This window comes from Catharus ustulatus, chromosome 2, assembly GCF_009819885.2.
Source record: "Catharus ustulatus isolate bCatUst1 chromosome 2, bCatUst1.pri.v2, whole genome shotgun sequence".
In the NCBI taxonomy this organism is placed as follows: Eukaryota; Metazoa; Chordata; class Aves; order Passeriformes; family Turdidae; genus Catharus; species Catharus ustulatus.
The window spans coordinates 89,837,924-89,853,669 of NC_046222.1; the positions used below are offsets into that span (position 1 = coordinate 89,837,924).

A 15,746-nucleotide genomic window follows, 5' to 3' on the forward strand; every position below is an offset into this window, starting at 1 on the left:
GACTGAATTTCAGCACCATATGCTAACTCAAACCTCTTTGCAGCACAGGATGAGGAACACAAAATCCTGTCTGCACATGTCTGAAAAGAAATGTTCTGTCTCTCAACTCATCTATGTTGGCATCAATGAAAATATGTGTTCTTTCACAAGTTGTGAATCAGAAACTTTTTATGTATGGAAAGGTTTTGTTCCCTTCTGGTCACTTCAGACGTAATTATGCTCCACTGCTTTCAGTTTACTGGTTTTTTGTGGACTAATTAATTGTATATAAACATAAGAAATACCCTGTGGGGTCAGTCCAGCTGTCCTGCTGTTCTGCCTGCAGCAGTGAGAACAGGAGGTGTTACTCAGAAATAATCCACAACTCTGGCCACATCCTGCAGCCCGTTCCTGAGTATTCCCCCAGCACCTACAGCTGCTGAATTAAGGATGTGAGCTTGTGAATCCATCTCTAGCCCTTTTTGGTGGCTTTCCATGTACCAGCTTTCCATGCATTTGCCTGCTCCCGTTTGCAGCCTGCTCGCGCTGTCCCCCATCGCAGCATCGGTGGGAGAAGGTGAAGTGCCTCTCTGTCCGCTACAAAAGGTACTCCTGGGAGCAGCTCACCTCGGGGAAACAGCACTGCTCTCACCTGAAATGTCTTTCTTTGACTCAGGTTGGTAGGCTTTCTCCTAAACTTGTTCAGGCTTACTTTAAAATCTTCCTTGTCTGCCCTGTGTGTCCTCTGTCCAGCTAGATGCATTTATATTGTCGCACAGATTATGTCCATTTTTGTTTCTAACACCAAAAACTGTTGCTACTGTAAGATTTATTTTGTTCCTTTTCTTGTTCCACATCCCCTTTTGACTTATGTTTTCAAAAAAAATCATGTTAATATTAGCCACAAGTATTTTAACTAGCTTAGTGTTTTCCAACCTCATTTTTCCCTTTCTGACAGTTTAAATAAAGTACTTATGTGTTCCTAGGACTGTTTTTGACTGCTTCATTCCATGGGGAGGGATAAGTCACTATGTGCTGAATAGCAAACCATCAAAATTTCCTTGTTTATATTTTATATTTTCCCTGACTTTTTCCTCTTTCCACACATCACAGTGCTCTAGATCAACAATTAATGGCACAGCTCACCCCTTCCCTCTCCAGACAATTAGAATTATTTTCTTACCTGGGCACACCAAGCAGGAGAATTCACTCTTCTTTTGGCTGGCTCTGTGCACAGTGTGACTTGCATGCTATAGCTGCTGCTGATGCTACAGTTGAGATCACTCCAGAATGACCCAGATTGGGAAACCTCAGCCTTACATGTTTTTCTGAAATTATTTTTTCACAGCACTTCATAAACAAGGGCAGCATTCCTTAAGTGATCTCTTTTTCACTGCATTGTGATAAAATTGCATTATAAATTAATCTCTATATGTATGTGATTTTAAGTATATGTGTATTTAGTTTTTCCAGGAAACCTCATTGCAGAGTTTTGTGATGTGCTGAACATTCACACGTTTTCCTCTACGTAACCAGAGCCACTTACTAGCCAATGTATTGTAAACCTTTTGATATAGCTCCAGGTGCTGTTCCCTGAATACCATACGTCTGAGAATTTAAAAGAGAAAACAATCAGAGCCAAGATAAATCAGTTACTGAGTGAAAGCCTCTGAACATGGAGGCATATGAACACAGAAGGTATCAAATGTTATTTTTCATCAAAACAACCTCTGAATGAGACCCTTCAGAGAAATAGTAACGCTGTCTTGCTAAAACCAACTTTGATCAGTCTGAATCTGTTTGCTCACTGTATTCAAAATTTAGCAAACACCTGAAATTCTCTTGCTCAAACTTATTCAAATGGCAAGATTCATCTCTTCTTATGGTTCATATCCTCCCAAACCAGGTAGCACAAGTCACAGCCTAGAAATATCAGTTCTCTATGGTCACAAGAGGCCAAATGACACATACAAGTACAGCTACTGGGCTAAAATTTGGTCGTGGGTATGTCAGGGGGGCCCTATCCAAAACACCTGCGGTGTCAGTAGTGTCATATCTGTTGTGTTGGATTGCAATCAAAGCTGTGCTGTCGCTCAAAACCAGTGCTCTATGGCACACATTCTCTTTGGCCCTGGCACCCAGTTAGAGTGGGAACATCCTGGGAACAGCAGGCACCAGTCAACAAGACCTGTCAAACATGTGTCATTTCATATTCACTTTTTGCTCTTTCAACACCTTTTAAGCATCTAGGTGACACTTTCCTAATATTTCACAGATGCAAAATGAAAACCTCATGTTCTAACTACTTTTTCAACCAAACTTGGAACTAAGGAGTCTCAGTTTCCTCAGACCTGTGGCCTGAAACTTTTGCTATGGCACGTGTTACAGTCATTCCTGTCCTGCTGATATTAAGCTTTTTCCAGCATAAGACACTGTTTTCCACAATCCTGGCAAGTGGACAAGAAGACATCAAGGGTAAGTAAAGTACTAACAGTTCCTATGCTAGCCATCCCAGATGTTTAATGTGAGCAATCTAATTGTCAAGGCACTTTGTATGATGCACAGAGAGACTTGCAGTAGGAGAGGTGTTCAAGACAGGCAAAAGTGAATCAATTAATTTTGAGAGCTGCAAAGAGCAGCATGATTCCCATTGCTGAAAGTCATATTCAGCAAAGCTCAGAAATTCCTGCTCCATGCAAGAACAGAGGTCCTGGTAAAGCTACTGTGCATGCAAGCCTTGCTGAGGGACAATTCCTTTGTGTAAGCAGTGGAGAATCCTCTCTTCATGAAGTATCATTTTAATTGCAGATGCACTTAGGCTGCATAATGTTCTGTGGATCACCAAGAATGATTCAAGAGTTATTTTGTCCTGGAACAATAACCTGACAAAAGAAGAAACCAAGAAATATGCTGTGAAGTATATTTTGGTTTATAAATTCTTCAATACCACCAAGGAAAGGAAAGTAAGTTCTTCAGAGGTTGCACATAGTGTAAAGTGAAATAATATATCATATCATTCAGTAGATAAATTTCCATAATTTCCTTTTTAATACTTAGAACTGTCTACCTTCACAGAAGTTCTTCTTTCTCCTCTTAGGAAAGACTGCAGGAGAAGGAAAAGATAATACATCTTAAATTACACTCTGGTTTTAATGCTAAGGTTAAGACACAACTTTTTGCAAAAGAAACAGAAGACATAATTAAGGAGAGTGACTGGACAGAACTTATTTACAAGGCACCTCCAGGTCAGCAATTTCCTAGTTGTTGTTAGGACATCCAAACATTTATGATAATTTCCTGTCTTACTTGGAGAATTCCTGAAATCTCATTATTATCTTCTGCTACTTTATTCTATTAAGAATAAAGAGATATTGCAGAATTATTTCCTTTATTAGATGTGTTCAGATTCAGAAAACTGCAGCTTTGCTGAGCAAGATGTCAGTATGACCCAAACACTTCATTTTCCCTACCAGCCCATGTCTCATGAAGATTGCCTTCTCTATCACATGACTTCAGCAATTCTCAAAAGATCAGAAATTTTAATTTATTTTTAAGTGAGTTAGTAAATCTTTGGTGTTAGTGGCAGATGTGCTCCCCAGTTTTCACTGTCTAAAAAGCAAAAAGACCTACTTTTTGCTCACATAATACTTTTTCATGCTTCTAGAAATATGCCAATATAATGGGCTTGTAAAGGCAGCTGTCATATTGTTACTAGGAAATCAATGTCAAACAAACACTATTTTTAATTTTTGCCAATTCTTTCTTGCAGTCTACATTCAGAATCTTTCATGCATCATATATAACATTACTTTTTTCAACTGCACCTGGCACATCAAAGAAGAAGCTCCTGAAGATATCCAGATCTTTACCTCATACAGGTAAGCATGTTTAGCAAAATAAGTAGTAAACCATGATTTTGGATCTAAGCCTTTGATTTTGAAAACTTCTATTTCCTTCTCACAGACATGTAGGAAAAGTTTTTGCATGCCAGCAATACATAAAAAATATAAAGAAGAAAAATATTGGATGCCATATGAAAGAAATAAATTTCCAACCATCTAGGAAAATAAATTTAAATATAACTGTGAGAAATTTGAGAAATAGTTCAAGAGGACTGTCTTATTACAAAGCTTTCACACCTCAGACAATAGGTAAGTATTGTCTATTATTGTATATTATGAAAAGTTTATTTATTGGTTACTTCATGGAAAGCAAAAAAGGAAAAAGGTGTGACAAGTCATAATATTAATTCTAACTAGATATTCATCTCAGTGTGAATGTTACATAAAGATTAAACAAAATGGATTAGGGTGGAAGGTTTTTAATTTTTTTTCTGATTTAATAACATTGTTTATCTATAATTTTAATTAAAATAAAAGATAGGCTTATGTGAGAAAACAATATTTAAAAGCATTATATTCTTGTTTTCCCATTTTTTTCTTTTCTATCTTTTTTTATTGTGCTGAGCAAGTCTTATTAAGAAAAAGAGCATAAATAGTCACAAGTCTAATTTATAACCTGAATTTAATGTTCTCAAACATTAGTAGCCTTTTTATTTACTTTTTAAGTTAAAAATATCTCGGCAGTTATTTTTAATTATCAACAGTTTTGAATGATCATATAAAATTACTTCTCCTAACTTCTCTGGGAAGTTTGAATTAATCTCATGGGTAAGAAATTCACCCGAATTTTAGCAAAGATTGCAGATTCTAATGCCTTTTAAGTCATTAACATGTTGATCATCTTCTAGACCTGTAACCTGGGAATCAGTCATAGCTCAAGGGATAGCAAAAATATAATTCAAAACTCTAAAAATTTATTCTGAGTTAGATGTCATCTGACATTTTCTAAGACATTAGAATTGTTTGCTTTACCTAAATCTTTACACTACAATAGAAGCCAGCTATAATCTGACATATCACAAAAGGAAGAAAAGAAATTGCTGCCTATTCTTGACATCCTTACGGAAGGCAGAATGGTCTGGCAGCAGTATTTCAGAGACTAAACAAAAAACCAAAAACTTGCATCTTACTCTTCTCATGGCTTGTGAGTCTTTCCAGCATCTGCAGAAATCTTCATGTATTGACTCAGAAAAATTCTCTGGGCAACAGGTTGTTCTGAGAAATTGTGAATGCCCCATCCCTGGAAGTGTTCAAGGACTGGTTTGATGGAGATTTGAGCAACCTGATCTGGTGGGAGGTGGCTCTGCCCATGGCAGAGGATTTGGAACTAGATGGTTCTTAAGGTCCCTTCCAACCCAAAGCATTCTAAGATTCTATGAAGACTTTCTAAGTGTTCCTTCTGGAACCCCTCTGGGAGAGATGAAATTCCATTTTTTAAAAGTAATAATACCAGGCCTGTGGGTAGACAAAACACGTGTTCCCTACATGCAATGGAGCCAGTAGCAGCCTCTAGGTCTCCTCAACACCAACACAGACTCCAGAGAGGGCCTTCTTCTCCTGCCCACTCTTTCTGCCTTTCCTAGAAAGATGTGTGAAAAACCCCAACTATGTCACTTTATTTTGAGACAGTTACTGAACAGCAACTTCAAAGAAAATGTGTCACTCACTAGAATGACTCCTTTGGGTGTGGCAAACTCCCAAACACTCAGCTGTTTATTTTTAGGACTAATGTATTTTCATGTGTTTTACATCAGTTTAAGTATGAGAAAGAGCATGAGGTACAGAAGGTCTCTCTGTGCTCTTTATTTTTCAGAAAAGCTGAACCCACCAATCAACGTCTCAGTTTCCCTTGAAAACAGAAGTATTGAAATTCACTGGAAACCTCCACCTACTATTGGTTCAGCAAGGAAAAAATGTTTTTTATACCAAGTGAAAATAACCGATCATAAGGTAATCAGTTTCTCCGGTAGTACACTTAGTCTGTATAACATAACTTCCATAAAAAAAAGGAATCCCTTGAACTCAACAGAATTTAATCTCAAACAAACTTTAAAGAAATCCCATTATCTTTAATGAACAATGCAACTTGTCTTTCTGGTAAAAATGAAAAATCAATACATTTTATGAAATCTTTCAGAGTCAGGCTTGCATTGAAGTGAACTGGAAGTTTTTGTCCCCTATATTAAATTTGATTTGCACATTAGTATCACATAGACCATAATGAGTTTTTTGTTACAGAAGAAGTGTTGTCTGAAAGCTAGGAAAGGCTGTTAGGTACCATGGGAAACAAGATTAGAATTTGAAATGTTTGTTAAGTCTGAAATCCACAAGGCGAAACTCAGTAATAAGGAAAATCCTATGATTAGGAAATACAGCTCAAGTATGTCAACACAAAATAAGGAATTGAAATACAGGAGTCAACACAGAAGAAAAAAGGTCTGTGGATTACATGGAACCACAGACTGAGTCAACCATTCTGTGTTCTTAGGCAAAGGTCAAATGTTATTTAAGTATATATGACCAGCATGTCACATGTAAGGTGCAGGTTGTGACTAATTTGCCCGTCTAGATGTTGAGTTCACCTGAAGTTTCACGTTGTGCTTTGAACACCACAAAATATTAATGACACCAGAACTGGAAGAGTCTTAAAGGGAAGAGAAAGAAGACACATGGTGCACAGGGTCAAATCCACATTACATCAGTCAGTAGGAGGAGAAGAGATCATGCTTTCCATCTTCTTCATGTATGAGATTCATACTTTCTACTTCTTTGTAGCCTTCTAACATCACTTTTAATTTATACAAGCAAGAGTTTTCTCTCTTTTGTTACTACTTCCTAAATTTTTCACATTGTTTATTTACAGAAGTTTTATTCAGTATTTTAAAGTGGTGGATGATTTAGAGATCCCTCTGCTTTAAACTCCATCACTCCATGTTTGGGCTTGATCTTTTGAAGTGATGTGCTTTTTTCATAGGCACAATTACATGTGTTTCAAGATAGTCACAAAAATAGTGGACATCCTTCACCTGAAAAATACAAGATTTTATTCTACCTGAGAAGAAAGTGTAGCACAAAATGCTTTCAAATTCCTAAATGTCCTGCCATAAATTACACCTCCTTCCATCCTATCAGTTCTGAGTTTTAACATACATCAGATGAGAGTCAAATTGTATCTGGAGATAAAAACTTGTTCAGAAAATCTCCTCCTACTAGTTAGAGATGTAAATAGTAGTAGCTGACATCCCTAGTTTATATCTATTTGAACTGCAATGTAAAATAATTTAAAATAATCCCCTAAACCTCTCTTGATAGATTGCAAATGTCACTGCAGAGAACTATAAGTATCCATTTCATAAGCCAGCAAAAAAATGTGCAGCACAAGTGAGGGTAAAGAAAGAGATTTGCATAGCAAACAAGATCTGGAGTGATTGGAGTGAACCAGTACTTATTCATGATGGTAAGTTATATATTTGCTACTCGTAACTGTTATCATGAGTTATGTTATTACCATTCAACATATTTATTTCATTATGGCCTCTCTTCTTCTCCAGGCTCTTATTGGGTCCTAACTGTGCCTAGGGGTCTATGGCACACACCAGGCTCACATGGCACTGCTGAAGGGGAGTCCTTAGTCTGAGCTCTGCTTCCCTGGTCTTTACAGAGCTGCTGTCCTAAATCACACCTGACTCTTGACAGCCTTTAGGAAATAGTAATGGTCAGCAGCTGACAAGGTCCTAACGTCCCTAACCATCCCTCCATCCTGCTGCCTTGCCCTGCAAAGGACAGCCCACACATCTCTAAAAATACTCTCAACTGGAATCAGTAAGCCAAGAAATCCACAAAAGTCATAACATTTATGAAACCATATAGGCATTAAGGACTAAGTCCAAAATTTCCCTTATTACACGATGGAATCATTTTTTATCTGAAAGAGGTAGGAAATGGTTTAGCTCTCATTTAAATATATGTGCTCTGGTCCAAACAGCTCACATGAACACAATATTTTTCCTTCAACCTCTATGAAGAAAACACCTAACATTGGAATGCTTACAAGGGAAACCTGTGCTTTCCATGATAAGAAAAATGCCTCCAAGTGCAGAAGCTTCCTGGAGTCAGGTTAGGCAGAGGGCAAGCAGTACAGTGGTGTGATGTTACATTTATAGAGAGAAAATTGTGTCTGTGTGCCAACATGCAAAACAAAAGTACAGTACTATGGGTAGTAAAACAAAACAAGGTAAGTATCATTATTTAATACAACAGACTGTATTTTGGAATATGTTTTGATCTTTGAACTCCAAATACATATTTATCTGAGGACAGGAAGTGCCAGGGGAGACATTATTGTTTTTGAAATGGATTGAATGTAAATTCAGTTATAGAGTTTACTGGATACTGGCTGCCTACTCTATCAGATGCCTCATTGTATCCCACTGGTCTGCTGAAACCTTTTTTGCCCTAAATACATTCACTTAACTTCAAAAGCCTGCCACTTGTGAAATACCTGGAGAGAGAAACCTAATTGCCCTTCATGTTCATTGTGGTGGAGGAGATAACTTTTCAGGCCATAAGAGTCTTGAATTCCTCTTTAAAGATTCCCCTTTCCTCTCACTAAAGACAGAGAAAGTCTAGGAGGGGTCTGCCTGGTCTGTCTGTCTGGCATCAGGCCAGACTCATTGATGTGTAGATAAGGGAAATCAGAAGAGGTCCTCTGGGTGGAGGCATGCAGATTGCCCTGCCAGCCTTTCACCAGAAGAAGGAAATGGAGTTGAGCAGTCACCATTCCAGTACCAGCCTCCCACACCTATCTCTCAGCATGTGCCATCTCCTTTAGCTGTTTCCAACATTGCTGCTTTCCCAGCTTCCTCTACAGCTGTTGCTGAGGTTCAGTAATCACAGCATGTTTCCTCCACTTCAGAAAAGTTTATGATGGGCAAGACCACCATGGCACATGAGTTGTAATATCTCTGTGTGTTCAGTGCAGCATGATGGCTTACCCTGGAGCATACTGCACATGTGGTGCAGCAATTCCCCTCCTTGCTACTCAGGAAGGATCAGTGTTTTTCATAAAATGGATCTATGGTGATATTCCATTGGAGGGTCAGGTGCTCAGCCAAATCTCTTTACATACCTACTTTGATGCTGAGACAAATTTTTCTGTCCTTTTTTACTCTGTATTCTGTGGAAATTTTTCTATCTGCTTCTAATTAGGAACATGTATAAATGGACATTATGCAAGTAACCTGAAAAGAAAAACATCCATTAAATATTTTTGTTTTGAAATGTGTAGAATTTTCTGGTATAACAGGATCTCTTTATACTGAAATTCTTGAAGAAGCATGCCATGACCTGCTTTCTGCTTGCTTCTCCATTACATTCTACTGTTTCATCTAGGAAATGTGCAGCATTTCTTTAAGAATGCATTTTAAAAAGGCATTTTAGCATTCATTTAAAATAAGCTGAAACATCAAAATGAAATAACATAATTCAAAACATAACTAAAATATTTGTTCTGAAATGTTCCTTTGACATGAAAAGAATTTGCTAATTTTCTCATGAGGAAAACATTAATTCTCCTTTGGAATTAGCATATGGCCTTGAAAAAAAACCCTCATAATTTAACCTGAACTGAGCTGTTTACTATAGAAACTTTCTGCTAAAAAAAGAAATGTTTAATCAGCTTTATTCATATGTAGAAACTTGAAATAATTGGTCTAATTTTTAGAGCTGATGAGCATTCATAGATCACTTTGAAGTTTGTAGTAATTCAGAAGTGTTCTGCATTTTTGCAAACCAAGCCACTTGTTTTGGTTTCAAAGTTCTGTTACTTCTGTGAAACTTAAAGTATTTGCATCTGAAAAAAAAAACCACCATGACATGGTCTACACAAAAGAATGTACGTGCTTCTTTTCTTGCTGCTTTCCAAAATGCAAGAAGTAAGAAAGCAGGAGAAGCAAACCTCTTTGTGGTTCAGCTGATGATAAGAGCAGGGCTTCCTCTTCTCCTGGGTGTGTGCATGATATACGGTTAGCAGAATGATGCAGAGCAATTACCACAAACTTAAAAAAAAAAATTCTACTACACAGTCCAGAGGTTGTTCAGAATAAGTTTTCTGAGCCCTCATCTCAGAAAGCAAGAAGAAAATAACTTCCTTTTCATCTTAAAGTGAATAGTTTTGTACTTTAAAGAATATAAGGCATATCTTATAAGTTCTGCCCATGAATTTCTGAGTTTTTTTCTTGGTTTCATATGAAATTTGTGCAAATAAATGGGTTCAAACTCTGGACTTTTTTCCATTCTTTTATACTTTGATTTTTAATCAAGATTGATCCTAAAACCACTGTTTAACTGGCCTCAGACTATAAACATTTTAAGGGCTGTCCTTGCCTGTTTTTCTTCAAAGTACTTAGTTAAAACCAATCCAAACTAGTTGTGGTTCTAAAGCTAGATATTAAACAAAACATAAAATTTCCCAGAAAAAAAAAACCTTTCTGAGTCAACCAAATACTATTACTAATTGCTATTCTGGGTATTTTGGATGAAGAAATGCAAGGTAGAGAGAAGTAATGCTTGTTGAACAGTATAAATATGTATTTATGCCATTTCTTCAGGACTCTGTCAAGCAAGGTTAAAAAGGTAAGTGTAATAGAAACCAAATGCTGCTTCTTGAATCAAAGAGAATATTTTGTTTGACAAAATGCTTTTATTTTCATTTTGCTTTAAATCAGTCACAGCTGTGAAGTGGTGAGGAGGCAGAAGCAGGGGACTTGTGGTGTGTGGAGGTGGGAGGTAGCAGCAGTAGGAACTCAGGAGCTGGAGCAGCAGCAGCAGGACCAACAGCAGATGGACAGAGGGTTTGATATCCAGAGGCATCAAGGCCATGTGGAAATATCCAGTGGCAGGACGGGCCATGCCCAGGATATGAGAGCAGAATTCCAGGAAAAGGAGGGAATGGAATGAAGCAAGAGGAACTGCTGGACAAATACGGCAGCAAGGCTAAGGGCTACAAGGAGGAAGATGAGGAAGGAACAGTGCTGAGTCATAAACCCTTTTCCTCTAAAAAACCTCCAGGAAATGTTTCTTTAAATCTGTGACAGTTCATGAATAGAGCAATATTTATGAGTCCATATGCAATTCATCCATTTAACAACTGTTCTGGCCTCTCCCATATACTCTCCCATACAACTAACATTACTTTTTTTTTTTTTTTTTTGAAGAAAAGACAGTGGATATCCTGCTGCTAAGCCTCACATTGTTTTGTCCTCTGATTTTCCTTGGAGGATCGCTGACGTATGCATTTAGAAGGTAGTGTACATTTCTGGATGGCTGTATAAATTTCTGGTGGAAGAGGAGTAAGGGTGAGAGTAAATCATACAATAGATAAAAGTCAAACACAGATTTTCTCAGACAAATCATGTTTACGGGAAGCAGTTAATTGTGCATTTCCTACCATTGTTCTAACAAAGTAGTGCTTGATGTTATGACCCAGTGTAAGGCACTGAGACTTATAATTCTTCTCTCGTATCTCCTACCACAGTCCCCCACAGATCCAGTTTCACACCTGTCTGATGTCTTTCTGCCACTATAAATGACATTTTTATCTTACTCTGACAGCTGCCTCTCTTTCTTCAGTGTGACTTTACCCCATGCTTTCACAGGTTCTGCCTTGAAGGCCACCTATATTAATCAGGCCAGAGATGAACAGCATGTCATGCTGTCCAATTTCATTTCATAATCCATGGGTGTTATGAAAGCAGTCTTTCACTCTAAGCTGGAGAGTTTACCAGGAATAAATAAAAAAGGGATGCCAGGCTGCTGGAATGAACTTCTTTTGCTGTATTATTAATACCATTAGTAAAGTAATAGTAGTGGTCCTACACCCACCAACAGTTAGTGCTGCTAACTCTCTCTATGCCACTGCTTTTCTGCATGGCAGCATAGCTTTCCTATTGACAGCTGCCTATGGCAGCAAAGGTTTTCTTGTACTGAGAAATAAACTTGTCCAGGATAAGATGATAACTCAAGATACCTTAATATTTGGAAGGTGCAGTATGTAAGTGAAGCCTCTATTATAAGTAAACATTATTTAATGAATGACCAATCACTATTCCTGATTTATATAATAGAAGTTATCAATTTTTAATCATGGAAAGAACACACAGGAATAATTATTTATTAGCATGCCACAACTTCTCTCTTTGCTTGGAAATAATATTTGTGTAGAAACCATAGGGGTTTTTATGTCCATCCAGTCCTTTTAAAACTCTTGCAAGTTAGAAACCAGTCAGTCTAAAGGAGAGCTTGGGAAAATATGGAGAAAAGTGTCTACAGTGAAAAGAAAGGAAAAAAAAAAAGGCTTTAGAAATAGTAGATGCCTGTCTTGGAACATATATTACAAAACAGTTATGTCTGATGTGTTCCTGCAGACAAGAATAGTCGCGTGCCTGTATCATTGTCTTGCAGGTACAGATGCCTGGAAGTTATAACCATGCCTGTTCCACGTCCTTCAGATGATATCAAAACGTGGTTAGCAGATGAGACTCACCACCAGGTACTGTGGCTGTCTTTTTTCTCTCACCACATTGACACGCATGATGTTACTTGCAATCGGAATGGTACAACATTGCATTTGGAGCAGCATGTAATTAAAAAAAAAAAAAAAGGGAGAAAGATATATGCAGCATTTGTAGTGAAGCCAGAAGAGAACAGAAAACTTGTGGAAGTTACAGGAAATGATGTCAGTAGACAGGATGGAAAAAATCCTCAGGGGACTAAAATGTCTAGTGTGCTCCAAGGTGTTTCAGCATACCCACACTCAGTGGGCCAACATTTTAAGGATGATCACCCTGAGTCCCTGAAGAGTAGTCAGTTATGGGATGTTATACATGTAAGCATGTAGGCCAGTTGTCAAGGGGAATTTTTTGTGGTCATCTGCAAGTCATTGGCTGTGCAGTAGTAAATGTGCACATTCTCACAGCAGGAAGGAGGAGGCTGCACAATGCATGCAGTATAACCTACCCCAGCTGTGCCCCTGCTTCAGGACAAAGCTGTATGCAGAGGTGTTTACTTTGGAAGAGTTGATGAGCTATGAGTTCAGATGCTTGCTTACCTCATGCCAGATTGCAAGTCTTTAGTCAACTTGGCAAAACAAAGACTAAAATATTTACAATATTTTTGTGACAGTCATTAATGGAGCTCCTGGGCTTGCATATTCAGTGTTTATTATTGCTATCATTGTGTGAATTGCAGGAAAAAATGTGCTAGTCAGGCAGAAGTTTAGAACTGTGTAACTCATGAGAAGCTGTACAGTGAACTGTGTGCTGGAAGGCACAGTAAGATTGCTTCTTACTGGGTTCTGCAACACGAGGAGAAGGCAGAGGTGTGCCCAAATTATAGGGGATTTTTTGGTGCAAAACACCATTGAAATAGAAAACTTTGATGGGGATTTTCTCTGCTCTGAGTGGTCAAAATATTTGTTCAGAGACTCTGCAGGATTTCTGCTAATTTTACTCTATCCTCCCATATTATTGTATTTATACTGCAATATCAAAGTATCTTTTAGTAGAGCATACAGCAATTTAACTAGCAATTCCCAGTGTGTTCCCTTATGCTGTTTTCTTACCCAAGAGAAAGATGTATGCCTTCTAATATTGTATTTTTTGTTTTGTTTTGTTTTTTATAATAATATGTCTATGTGATTGCAAATTCTGACAGAAACCACAGATCATCTCAATCCAGGAATCATGGTTTGAGTTGTAAGGCAAGAGGAATGGGTTGTTTAATTTTATCTTAATTTAGTTTTAAATCGATATCTTTAATTTTGTCTTAAATTAATGGGGAAAATGATGTGCATATTCTATATGACCAAACGACAAAGTAAAAGATTGAAGTGTTTTGAACTTGAACCTGGAGTTAATTCCACAAGCCTTGGGCTGGCTCCCAGAGTAGACTGTGCTCCTCTTCTTCACTACACTCATCTTCTCAGAAAAGCTCAAGAGCTCCAGAACTAGCCTGAGGGCAAGTCTCTTATTCTCAAAATTGAGAATAATTTCTATGACACCTCTGGTCAATATAATGTGACCCAATTTGATGTTAAAGGTGCCATATTGACCCTGAGCTCAGCTGGTTAAAGAGTATATTTTTCACCTCTTCTGTGCAAAACCTACTTTTCCAGTAATTGTGAGCAAATTAAGTGATAATACCCATTATGGCTATGAATATGGGCTGGAAGAATACAGAATCATCACCATCGGGTTTATATTCTGCATCTCCCTTCACATTAGAACTGTTTAAGTTGCCATGTAGGGATCTTTATATTAAATCTATAATCACCAAAAACCCTATATTTAACATCACTGTCAGAAAGAAGTGATTTCTGTCCCAAAACTATTACAAACATGGAATAAACTTTTGACAGAAGACCTCAGCATAGTTGGGTAGCTACTGTCTACATGACACCAACAAATTATTGAGATGACACCATGATCTTTTGATATAAGTGATTATTGATGGCACAATGGTCAATCATCATGGAGAGTGCCAAGAAATAAAATTAAGGCTCAGAACAACTAAGCAAATTTGTCTGTGAGTAACTTGTAGATTGAGAGAGTAATTAATATAATCTTTGTATGTTGTAACAGGGTAATTATATGCCAAATAAATTGAGTGCTTGTAAAAATATACAGAATTTTTAATACCAATGAATGCAGATTTTGTGCATAATGTAATTTTTATCCACAGGAACATATGTCAGTGCAAATGGAGATGCACTCAGTGGTTACTCTGGGAACAACAGAAAAGAACAGAGATGAGAACATTCAACTACAGAAATGTTTGAAGGAATTCATGTTAGAAGACCTACAGAGATGATATTCCTTTTTTATCTGCATGCAAGTGTACCTTTCCATGAGGTAGACAATATTGTAACAGATCAAAGAACAGCTGATGTGGGAATTTGTCTGAGCCAAATAAATTGAAGTACTTTGTGCTCTGACAACATCCAATCCTTAAAATCAGCTTTGGATCACAAGCAAAGCAGTGTCCTGCAGTTTGCCTCTAAAAAACTGATCTTCAGCCCAGTAAAATTAGAGCATCTCAGAAAATATGAGCTAATACTGAGGTCCACTTGGGTTAAAATGAAATTAGAGTTAGTGTTTCATAATGCTACAATAGCCTCCAAGTCCTGTCTGATAGATCAAGTCCTTTTGAAGATTGGCTGTTCATACAAATCTCATACTAGCTATTCAACATCTGATTTAAGAGATCATGAGAAATTGTGGAAGCAGTAAATATTTCTGGAAGCAACAAGAGAATCTCACAAGCGTTCTCTAAAGCTCAAAAAAAAAAAACCCCAAATCCCTTTCTGAGTTACTGCATTGTGTAAGCACACATCAACCAGAAAGAAGAGATATGTATGAAGATATGTTGTGGACTTTCCAGTTGGTAAAATAAGTAAAACGAGAAAACTCTAGACAAGGTAAAGAAAACAAAGTTTTCTGTTGTACTGTGATTGTTTAAATAAGTTTAACTCGGAGAAGTTAAAGTTCAGAACTGACCAATTTTGCTATTTATTTTTGCCTGCCTTTTAAAGAATCTTGTCTGCTGATTCCATGAGGTGATGAGCTATGCCTAGTTCATTTTCAGGTCTATTCTAACTCTTATTTGGGACAGTGTTTTTTTGACTAGAAGAGAATGAATTGATTTTTCAAGGAAGACATTTCTTTTTTGAAGGTGGGAAATACAAATCAGTGATGGACATAATTTTTGGAAGGTTTGGAAGATACCTAAAATGTATTTGCTTCCATTACTGGTAATGTTTTTCCATGCCAGAATAATATTGATGGGAAGAAATAACAATACAAAGAATTG

At 37.4% G+C, this 15,746-nt stretch overlaps 1 protein-coding gene across 1 annotated transcript; it reads left to right on the forward strand.

The window, feature by feature from the left end:
* Positions 1–2,351: 2,351 nt before the first annotated feature.
* On the forward strand, positions 2,352–14,747 carry LOC116992271 (interleukin-5 receptor subunit alpha-like). Its single transcript, XM_033051726.1, has 10 exons — positions 2,352–2,454; positions 2,788–2,942; positions 3,077–3,224; positions 3,749–3,857; positions 3,943–4,130; positions 5,695–5,831; positions 7,194–7,338; positions 11,096–11,183; positions 12,342–12,429; positions 14,619–14,747. The coding sequence occupies exons 1-10, from the start codon at positions 2,352–2,354 to the stop codon at positions 14,745–14,747; spliced, it is 1,290 nt and encodes a 429-aa protein (XP_032907617.1).
* Positions 14,748–15,746: the final 999 nt, after the last annotated feature.